Here is an 11,689-nt window from a genome sequence, read left to right as displayed (position 1 = left end):
GTGTTTTGAAACTCAAAAGCCAGAAAGAGGCAGAAAGAACACTGCCTTTTGTTGTCACATTCCTTCCCTCATATAAAAAATATCTACAGATAAACTTAACTATGTGAAGGGGTGAAGGACCAAAGGGATGAGGGAAATTGTGTGAGGGAGGGAGGAGAGGAGCCAATTAATATTATCAAATTTTATTCTATATATTTATTTTTTTATTCCATATATTTAACATTTAAAAAGCTATTCCAGCAAACATGCAACAAAGCAAAACAAATAAACAAAAATACTATTGCTCTTCTCTGATAATTTTACTACTAATAATTTCACTGTATATATACATTTTTCTCTCTCTCATTATTTCGTTTTCTACAATTAACATTTTTTGCATCTTCTTCAATCTAATCGACACAATATATGGGAATATGCCAGCAATTTTAAGATATAGGAACCCCTACCCTTTAAGGTATATCAGAATCTATAGTGCAATTCCTCCTGCTAACCTCATACCACATACGATCAAATAGTTTTCTTTTCATCTTCCTTACTCCACAGATAAGAGATATAAACCTATTTGAGAAAAGTTAGTTACCTGAGGGTAAAAAAAATCCTTTGAATTCCCCCATGAAAGCTCACAGACTGGCTAAGAACTGTATATAGCAGCCCCTTCTTAGGAACTTCCAATCAAAAGCTTCTCTAGAGAAAGATGATGTTAAGTTAATATTGATCAGTATAGATGCTGCTAATAGTCATGCAGATGTTCAACTTGAGTTTTGAGCTACCCTATAATGTAGTTACTTGGCTCATACTTCTGTGCTTTATGTCCACCCCTATTTCTGAATCAGTCACATCAATTGGAAAGTTTGAAGGCAAGAAATCAGCTTCCTGGAAGATATAGAAGTGATTACTGAGGGGCAACTAAGATTCTGTATGAAGGAAGAAGCAACTGATCATATTCACTACAGAGAAAAAGATGGAAATTTTGAAGCCTGTAGCCAAAGGATTGGTATCAATGGCAAGTGCCTGTGAGCCTAATATTAACTGAAGAAGTGGGCAGGCATTGTTTTGAGGACTGAAACCCTAAGTGTTGAGAGTGCTACTGATCGGATTCTATATCAAGTCAGAGGCAAGGCAGTTAGTTTAGACAGCAAAGTGGACAAGAAGTTGCCCCCCAAGCTTGTGGAAATTACCAAGAGGAGGAGTAAACTTCCTCTACAGATCATTAATGTAGACAATACCAGACTCTTGGAAAATGATGCCTGCCAGATCTTATACCAGCAAGGAACAGAAAAGTGTAGTTGGTTTTAAGGATATAAAAGATAGATTCATACTCCTACTTGATGGAAATACACTGATAGCTACATGTCTAAACCATCAAGACAATCTTGACTTACAAAGTGATTTATAGTAAATGGACAAACGGTCTTTGAGAACCTAATGTGAGCTTTTTATATTTAGGGCACTGTTCTCTGCTTCAGAGCTGAAGGGATCTTTGAAATCCCAGGAAATTTTGGCCAGTGTGAAGCACGAGTGTCGGGAGACTAACATTTGGAAGCCATTTTCCTTTAGAGTTGGAACAAAGGTTTGCGTAAATCCAGCCCGAGTCAACTTCTAAAGACTGAAATTCAAGTTTACAAAGCTTACTTGCAAGCCTGAAACAGCTTATTTATATATATATATTTTTTCCTTTCTATTTATTTATTTATTTATTTATTTATTTATTTATTTTAATGTAGTGTTCCATGATTCATTGTTTGCATATAACACCCAGTGCTCCATTCAATATGTGCCCTCTTTAATACCCATCACCAGGCAAACCCATCCCTGCACCCCCTCTCCTTTAGAACCCTCAGTTTGTTTCTCAGAGTCCATAGCCTCTCATGGTTCATCTCCCCCTCTGATTTCCCCCCCTTCATTTTTCCCTTCCTACTATCTTCTTCTTTTTTTTTTTTAAATATAATGTATTATTAGTTTCAGAGGTACAGTTCTGTGATTCATCAGTCTTGCACAATTCACAGTGCTCACCATAGCACATACCCTCCCCAATGTCTATCACCCAGCCACCCCACCCCTCCCAACTCCTACCACTCCAGCAACCCTCGGTTTGTTTCCTGAGATTAAGAATTCCTCATACCAGTGAGATCATATGATACATGTATTTCTCTGATTGACTTATTTCACTTAGCATAATTCCCTCTAGTTCCATCCATGTCGTTGCAAATGGCAAGATTTTGAGGGGTTTTTTTGATGGCTGCATAATATTCCATTGATCATATATACCACATCTTCTTTATCCATTTAACTGTTGGTGGACATCTTGGCTCTTTCCAGAGTTTGGCTATTGTGGACACTGCTGCTATAAACATCAGGGTGCATGTGACCCTTCAGAACCCTACATTTGTATCTTTGGGTTAAATACCCAGTAGTGCAATTGCTGGGTCATAAGGCAGCTCTATTGTCAACTTTTAAGGAACCTCCATACTGTTTTCCAGAGTGGCTGCACCAGCTTGCATTCCCACCAACAGTGTAGGAGGGTTCCCCTTTCTCCGCATCCCCGCCAACATCTGTCGTTTCCTAACTTGTTAATTTTAGCCATTCTGACTGGTGTGAGGTGGTATCTCATTGAGGTTTTGATCTGGATTTTCCTGATGCCGAGCGATGTTGAGCATTTTTTCATGTGTCTGTTGGCCATTTGGATGTCTTCTTTGGGAAAAATGTCTATTCATGTCTTCTGCCCATTTCTTGATTGGATTATTTGTTTTTTGGGTGTTGAGTTTGATAAGTTCTTTATAGATTTTGGATACTAGCCCTTTTATCTGATATGTCATTGGCAAATATCTTCTCCCATTCTGTCCGTTGTCTTTTGGTTTTGTTGACTGTTTCCTTTGTTGTGCAAAATCTTTTTATCTTGATGAAACCCCAATAATTCATTTTTGCCCTTGCTTCCCTTGCCTTTGGCAATGTTTTTAGGAAGAAATTGCTGCAGCTAAGGTAGAAGAGGTTGCTGCCTGTGTTCTTCTCTAGGATTTTGATGGACTCCTGCCTCACATTTAGGTCTTTCATCCATTTTGAGTCTATTTTTGTGTGCGGTGTAAGGAAATGGTCCAGTTTCATTCTTCAGCATGTGGCTGTCCAATTTTCCCAACACCATTTGTTGAAGAGACTGTCTTTTTTCCACTGGACATTCTTTCCTGCTTTGTCAAAGATTAGTTGACCACAGAGTTAAGGGTCCATTTCTGGGCTCTCTATTCTGTTCCATTGATCTATGTGTCTGTTTTTGTGCCAGTACCATACTGTCTTGATGATCACAGCTTTGTAATAGAGCTTGAAGTCCGGAATTGTGATGCCACCAGCTTTGCTTTTCTTTTTCAACATTCCTCTGGGTATTTGGGGTGTTTTCTAGTTCCATACAAATTTTAGGATTATTTGTTCCATTTCTTTGAAAACAGTGGATGGTATTTTGATAAGGATTGCTTTAAATATGTAGATTGCTCTAGGTAGCATTGACATCTTCACAATATTTGTTCTTCCAATACACGAGAATGGGAAGTTTTTCCATTTCTTTGTGTCTTCCTCAATTTCTTTCATGAGTATTTTATAGTTTTCTGAGTACAGATCCTTTGCCTTTTTGGTTAGGTTTATTCCTAGGTATCTTATGGTTTTTGGAGCAATTGTAAACAGAATCAACTCCTTAATTTCTCTTTCTTCTGTCTTGTTGTTGGTGTATATAAATACAACTGATTTCTGTGCATTGATTTTATATCCTGCCACTTAACTGAATTTCTGTATGAGTTCTAGCAGTTTTAGGGTGGAGTCTTTTGGGTTTTCCACATAAAGTATCATATCATCTGCAAAGAGTGAGAGTTTGACTTCTTCTTTGCCGATTTGGATGCCTTTTATTTCTTTTTGTTGTCTGATTGCTGTGGCTAGGACTTCTACTACTAGGTTGAATAGCAGTGGTGATAGTGGACATCCCTGCCATGTTCCTGACCTTAGGGGGAAAGCTCTCAGTTTTTCTCCATTGAGAATGATATTTGCTGTGGGTTTTTCATAGATGGCTTTTATGATATTGAGGTATATACCCTCTATCCCTACACTGTGAAGAGTTTTAATCAAGAAAGGATGCTGTACTTAGTCAAATGCTTTTTCTGCATCTATTCAGAGGATCATATGGTTCTTGTTTTTTCTTTTATTAATGTATTGTATCACATTGATTGATTTGCAGGTGTTGAACCAAACTTGTAGCCCAGGAATAAATTCTACTTGGTTGTGGTGAATAATCCTTTTAATATACTGTTGGATTCTATTGGCTAGTATTTTGGTGAGAATTTTTGCATCCATGTTCATCAGGGATATTGGTCTGTAATTCTCCTTTTTGATGGGGTCTTTGTCTGATTTTGGGATCAAGATAATGCTGGCCTCATAAAATGAGTTTGGAAGTTTTCCTTCCATTTCTATTTTTTGGAACAGTTTCAGAAGAATAGGTATTAATTCTTCTTTAAATGTTTGGTAGAATTCTCCTGGGAAGCCATCTGGTCCTGGGCTCTTGTTTGTTGGGAGATTTTTGATTACTGCTTCAATTTCCTTAGTGGTTATGGGTCTGTTCAGGTTTTCTATTTCTTCCTGGTTCAGTTTTGGTAGTTTATACATCAGCTCCTAGTTTCATTGATCTGTTCTAATGTTCTTTTGGTTTCTATTTCATTGATTTCTGCTCTGATCTTTATTATTTCTCTTCTTCTGCTGGGTTTAGGCCTTATTTGCTGTTCTTTCTCCAGCTCCTTTAGGTGTAGGGTTAGGTTGTGTATTTGAGACCTTTCTTGTTTCTTGAGAAAGGTTTGTATTGCTATAGACTTTCCTTTTAGGACTGCCTTTGCTGTATCCCAAAGATTTTGAACAGTTGTGTTTTCATTTTCATTTGTTTCCATGAATATTTTTAATTCTTCTTTAATTTCCTGGTTGACCCATTCATTCTTTAGTAGGATGCTCTTTAGCCTCCATGTATTTGAGTTCTTTGCGACTTTCCTCTTGTGATTGAGTTCTGGTTTCAAAGCATTGTGGTCTGAAAATATGCAGGGAATGATCCCAACCTTTGGTACCAGTTGAGACCTAATTTGTGATCTAGGATGTGATCTATTCTGGAGAATGTTCCATGGGCGCTAGAGAAGAATGTGTATTCTGTTGCTTTAGGATGGAATGTTCTGAATATATCTGTGAAGTCCATTTGGTCCAGTGTGTCATCTAAAGTCTTTCTTTCCTTGTCGATCTTTTGCTTAGATGATCTGTCCATTTCAGCGAGGAGGGTGTTAAAATCTCCTACTAGTATTGTATTGTTGTTGATGTGATTCTTTGATTTTGTTATTAATTGGCTTATATAATTGGCTGTTCCCATGTTAGGGGCATAGATATTTACAATTGTTAGATCTTCTTGTCGGATAGACCCTTTAAGTAGGATATAGTGTCCTTCCTCATCTCTTATTATAGTCTTTGGTTTAAAATCTAATTTGTTTGATATAAGGATTGCCACCCCAGCTTTCTTTTGGTGTCCATTAGCATGGTAAATTGTTTTCCACCCCCTCACTTTCAATCTGGGGGTGTCTTTGGGTCTAAAATGAGTCTCTTGCAGACAACATATCAATGGGTCTTGTCTTTTTATCCAATCTGATACCCTGTGTCTTTTGATTGGGACATTTAGCCCATTTACGTTCGGGGTAACTATTGAAGGATATGAATTTAGTGCCATTGTATTGCCTGTAAGGTGACTGTTACTGTATATTGTTGTGTTCCTTTCTGGTCTGTGTTACTTTTAGGCTCTCTCTTCGCTTAGTGGACCCCTTTCAATATTTCTTGTAGGGCTTATTTTGTGTGTGCAAATTCTTTTAGTTTTTGTTTGTCCTGGAAGCTTTTTATCTCTCCTTCTGTTTTCAGTGACAGCCTAGCTGGATATAGTATAGTATTCTTGGCTGCATATTTTTCTCATTTAGTGTTCTGAATATATTATGCCAGTCCTTTCTGGCCTGCAGGTCTCTGTGGATAGGTCTGCTGCCAATCTAATGTTTCTACCATTGTTGGTTACAGACCTCTTGTCCAGAGCTGCTTTCAGGATTTTCTCTTTGTCTCTGAGACTTGTAAGTTTTACTATTAGATGTTGGGGTGTTGACCTATTTTTCTTGATTTTGAGGGGGGTTCTCTGTGCCTCCTGGATTTTGATGCCTGTTCCCTTCCCCAATTTACAGAAGTTCTCTGCTAAAATTGCTCCAACATACCTTCTGCCCCTCTCTCTCTTTCTTCTTCTTCTGGGATCCCAATTATTCTAATATTGTTTCATCTTATGGTATCACTTATCTCTCAAATTCTGCCCTCGTGATCCAGTAGTTGTTTATCTCTCTTTTTCTCAGCTTCTTTATTCTCCATCATTTGGTCTTCTATATCACTAATTCTCTTTTCTTCCTCATTTATCCTAGCAGTTAGAGCCTCCATTTTTGATTGCACCTCTTTAATAGCCTTTTTGATTTCAACTTGGTTAGATTTTAGTTCTTTTATTTCTCCAGAAAGGTTTTCTCTAGTATCTTCCATGCTTTTTCAAGCCCAGGTAGTATCTTTATAATCGTCATTCTGAACTCTAGTTCTGACATCTTACTAATGTCCATATTGATTAGGTCCTTGACAGTCAGTACTGCCTCTTCTTCTTTTTTGAGGGGGTGAGTTTTTCAGTCTTGTCATTTTGTCCAGAGAAGAATAGATGAATGAGAGAACAAAATGCTAACAGGGTAACAACCCCAGAAAAATATACACTAAAAAAATCAGAAGAGACCCAAAACCAGGGGAAAAGAAAGGGAAAGAAAGAAAAAAAGAATATGATCAAATATGATCAGGCTGGTGAATTGATCAGTCCACACACTAGATTTTGGGCATATTTTGGTCTGTTAGAAGAAGCCGCCTCCCCAAATTTTAAAGAAGAACTTATATATGTACAAAAATAAGGGTAAATACGATGAAGGGATCAAATATGACTGTAAAGATGAAAATTATAATAGATTTTATAAAAGGAATTGATAAGATAAGAAGTTGGTTGAAAAAAGAAAGAAAAGAAATTAAAAAAAAGGGGGGATAGAATGCAATCAGGCAGGAGACTAGAACAAAGCCACACACTAGAGATTTAGGGTATATTTTGGTCTGTTAGAAGAAACTGTATCCCAAAATTTTAAAGACAGAACAACTTATATATATATACCAAAAATAAGTTTGACTACAATGAAGGGATAGAATATGATTCTTCCGGAACGTAGCCGTTTTTCTGTTCAGAGAGTTGCTGCTATTCTTTTCTTCAATCTCCTGTTGAGTTTGTAGGAGTTCAGAATGGTTTGATCCCTATCTAGCTGAATTCCTGGGAGCAGACGAAATTTAGGTCTTCTACTCCTCTGACACTCCTCCTCCTTATTTATATATTTTTAACATTTGCCTTAAAAAGAAACATTGATCTATAACACTAAAATGCTGAAATCAGCAAAATCAAACTTCCACTGCTTCAAAACCTTTCCCCCAACAAGGGCTGGCAGCGGTGCCATGGTGACAGTACAGGAAACAGGGCAGCATGTAGCAAGACAGGAATCTTGGGCATTAAGGAACTCTTGACCTTGAACAAGTCACTTTACTTCTCTAGGTGGGAAAAAAACTAGCTTATTAGATGGGATGCCTAAGGCACTGAAACATATTAATTGCTATTTTCTTCTGACTTTAAGGTTGAAGAGTCTGAGTACAGTTAAGCCACTTGTCCCCAGTCAAATACTGAGTCAGTAGGCTAGGAATGGCTTGCATACCCCGTGACTCCTTAGGCTGGGTCTCTCTCTTTCCCTCTCTCCTCTAGTGCTTTCCAGAATTTGGCAGTAAATCTTTCTGCATCTAATGAAAGAGCTCCCACTGTCAGCGACACCCATAGATAAGCATCTTTGACTCTGGAGCTCCTACCAGGGATCTCTCACATCGTAGTAGGCTTACCCCATGAACCCCACCTGTCTTGGCATCTCTGAAGCACAGTCTACAAATAAGCACAGGTCATAAGGAATAATCCCTTGCAATGAACAAATATCTTCTCAAACCCTGAACATGCTCAGAGGAGCATTACTGGGATTAGTGGATTAAATGCATTAGTCTAAATGATCTCACTCATTTGCATTGTATAATAAGTGCAAACCTCGGAGTGATGGGAATGTTCCTTTGCAAAACCAGCTATAGCTTTCTAAAGGAAAGTTTAGAGATAAGAGAATATTCTGCAACATAAAATACATTTACACCTTTTGGGGTGCCTCTAACACTGTGTAAGAGAGAGTAAGCAAGGGTTTGAGGTACTCAGGTCAGTGATGATAAAGAAAGAAGAAACTGGCTCAGAGCCCTATGATTCCCCATTGCAATTTCCTCCAGAACAGTTTATGAAAATGGTCCACTTTACCAGGGCCTGGAAAAGCCTATCTTCTGTCTTGAAAAACCTGTAAAGTTGGATATAGCCATGATCTTAAATGGTTGCCATCTAGGATTATGACAACCCTCTATTTCATTGGTTGAGTGAATACCTAGCCTACTAGGTTCTCATGGGGTACTCAATCAGGCTAGCACTGGCCAAACACTAGGGATCCTGAAAAGATAGTTTTGGTGTGTCAGACCCTGCCTGCCCCTGGCCTCTCTCTCCCTCCTTTCCACATTTTCAAGGGCCAACTGACCCCCTGACAGGCTCAGTCCTGCCTCCTCAACAGTTGTCTTTTTAACCAAAACGTCTCATCACAGTGACCCACTTCACATTGGCCTGGCCCTGGCCTTGCCTTTTCTAGCCAAACAATGGGTTTTGACCTTGAGTATTGGACTTGAAATCTTTTATTTCTTTCATCACCTTCTGTCTTGCTCCTGCTGGTCTCTGGGTATGGGCAGAGGAGTCAGAGATGCTAAGTTCTGGCCTTTGCTTTGTGTTTATTAGTGGAATTACTTCAAGCAGATTTGTTCTTACAAGTCTTGGTTGCTCACCTATAAAATGGGGATAATCATGAAACCTATCTCAGAGGTCAGTATGAAGATTAAATAAGGTACAGTATGTAGAGCACTTAGCACAGAGTCCATAAAAACTGCTCAATAACTTTAAGCAATTAGTACTAATATCAATAAAATATATACAAAGGTACAGTGATTCTATTTACATATAAGGGTCTTTTCCCCCAAACTGGATTGTAGATTTTTTTAAAGTGAGGGGTTATGTTAGAAAGGGTTTTCTAATCTCCTTCAGAGCTAAGCCAAATATAATAAGAATGAATAGAGTTCTTGATTGACTTGAAACCAGAGCAAGGTAAAAAATAATACCCTATTACTAGGGCTCAGATTAGAATCTTGTACATGCATGCTGAGAAAATAAAGGATAAGTCAATTTTTGGAAAGCAGGAATTGTGAGCCCACACAATGCAGAGTACTGTTACCTACATCCTCTCTCTCTCTCTCTCTTTTTTTAAGAGTGGAATTTAATCTTTATTTACAGGACACTGCAAGAGAGGAGTTTCCACATAGAAAGAAGAAACCAGCTGAGAGGAAGAGCTTCATACAGGTTGTACAGTTTGGAACTGGTCAAGTAGAGTTTCGTTGTAAAAAGTGCTACAATAACAAAACACATTTAAAAAGAGTTCTTAGTAGAGAAATGGTAAGACAAACTTCTACCAAACAGAGTACACAACAAACAACTTTCTGCCTCAGCTGTACAATCTAAAACATATGAACTTGGAACGTATAGCCTTCAGAGGTAGTTTCTGGCACAACATTCTGATCTTCCTCTTCCTCTACAGAGAAATACTTCTCAATCAAGTTTAATGAAGCTTTGTACATAGACTCATTTTCATGGTTTTGTAGAGCTTCAATTTTGTCTAAACCTCCACATTCTTCAATCATTATACTAAGTTTCTCAGTTTCACCTAGTTTCTCAGCCTCCTGGAAGATGTTTGAAATGGCATTCAGAATAACGAGAATAATTTTGGGTCTTTTGCAGTTAAGAGGTTCATCAATGGTTATATTATGCCACGATGAACGAGGTATACAATCTGTTCAACTGTCCCACCACTTGTATAGTTGGTCATACATAGCCCAGCTTCCTTTTGTGTCTTAAAGTCTGCCTTAGAGAGAACCCCGACGAGAAATGGGACTCATCCATGATTCACAACTTGCTGTATCTGGTCCTGACGACCAGCTGTGATGTTTGACATTGTCCGCATAGCTTCCTTCTGAATATTAGTTTTGGGGTTCGTCGGGAGTCTGGGAAAAACAGCAAGTGCTCCTGCATCTATTGCAACCTCAGTCTGTTCATCTGTCCCAGTGACAATATTTCCTAGGGCTCTTAGTGCAGGAGTCACAATGGGCAATTCAGTAGCTCCTAGAAGCTTCCCAAGCTGGGGCACAACTCCTGTTTTCACAACCATTTCAGTCCGTTCATTTGGACCATCAGTAAGGTAGGAAATGGCCCAGCAGGTATCTGCCAATACTTCTGGATCATCATGATGCAGGAGACGAACTAAGGTAGGAAGAATCTGCTCTACAGCATCTAATGGGGGTGCAGGATTCCTTTTGCGACAAAGTTTTGAAAATGTCCAAGTAAGGTTACATAAGTAACCACATGCTAAAGATGACATCTCAGGAACTGCAAGGAGAGCCAATAGTGGGTCAACTGCACCATACTTGATAACCAAGTCTCGAAAAACTGAACCATCACCTGCAATGTTTCCTAGAGCCCATACAGCTTGTTCACTGATGTGGGCATGGGAAGATGCCAACAGAGAAGTGAATGCTGGGATAGCACCTCCATCTACCATAGCCTTGGTCTGTTCTGACGTCCCAGAAGCAATGTTAGTGAGAGCCCAAGCAGATTCAAACTCAACGGGACTACAATCAGTTCTGCCCAAGGACACAAATTCTGGAATCAAACCAGCCCGGATTATGTTGTCTATGGGGGGCTGTTTTTCCCTAGAAAGCAGTTTCCTAGCAGCTTGAGTAGCCTGGAGCTGACTTTCCAAATTATTGCTATTTATGCCTTTGACAATGTCATCAACAGACCAATTTACAGTGCCCTGGTTGTTGCGGTTTTCCGTAGTGGAGTGGTAGCATCATCAGGAAATGAGCTTACATTTCTCCTTTTCAGCATCTGGTCATCCTTCTTAGCTTTCCTCAGCTCCACATTAACTTCTATTTGGCGCTGCCTCATTTCTGTACTGTCTTTCCCCTTGTTCTTGAATCTGTTAAGGCGGGCGATTGGTGAATTAGCATTCTCGTTGGTGGACATGGTTATGAGACAAAGGGAGAAAGACAGCCGGCTCAGGCTTCCACAGGAGGTGGTCCAGGGCCCGCAGGCTGCAGGACAGCTGCCCTCAAAACGTCCACCACGGATCACCCCAAAGACAGTGTTACCTACATCCTCTCTTGATCCCAGGGCATGCCAACTACGAAGGACTGAGCTAGGTCTTCAGCTGGTCCTCAGTCACTAAACACTCTGCAGGACCCTGCATTGAAATTGCATGCAAGCTGTCAGATAAAATATTCAGAAAGAATTGCTTAGTTTATACACAAAGTATTCTTCAAACTGGTGTAAATAAAACAATCTTGCTCATCATTGTTGACTCCTAATTATTAATTAGACTATCTAGCAAATGTAAGACCCCAACAGGCATAGCTTTTCTCCATCAGA

General features: G+C 39.1%; 1 protein-coding gene across 1 annotated transcript; it reads right to left on the bottom strand.

Moving 5' to 3' along the window:
- Window positions 1-9,723: 9,723 nt before the first annotated feature.
- LOC114208169 (importin subunit alpha-1-like) lies at window positions 9,724-11,287 on the bottom strand. Its single transcript, XM_028102242.1, has 3 exons — window positions 11,070-11,287; window positions 10,173-11,028; window positions 9,724-9,945 (listed from the first exon to the last, which is right to left on the bottom strand). Exons 1-3 carry the CDS (start codon window positions 11,285-11,287, stop codon window positions 9,724-9,726), a joined length of 1,296 nt encoding a protein of 431 aa, XP_027958043.1.
- Window positions 11,288-11,689: the final 402 nt, after the last annotated feature.

This window comes from Eumetopias jubatus, unplaced genomic scaffold, assembly GCF_037043125.1.
Source record: "Eumetopias jubatus isolate StellerSeaLion01/CBP00866 unplaced genomic scaffold, mEumJub1_p1.0 scaffold_2, whole genome shotgun sequence".
NCBI lineage: Eukaryota > Metazoa > Chordata > Mammalia > Carnivora > Otariidae > Eumetopias > Eumetopias jubatus.
The sequence above is the reverse complement of the archived record's forward strand: the minus strand, read 5'-3'. Positions and strand labels throughout refer to the sequence as shown.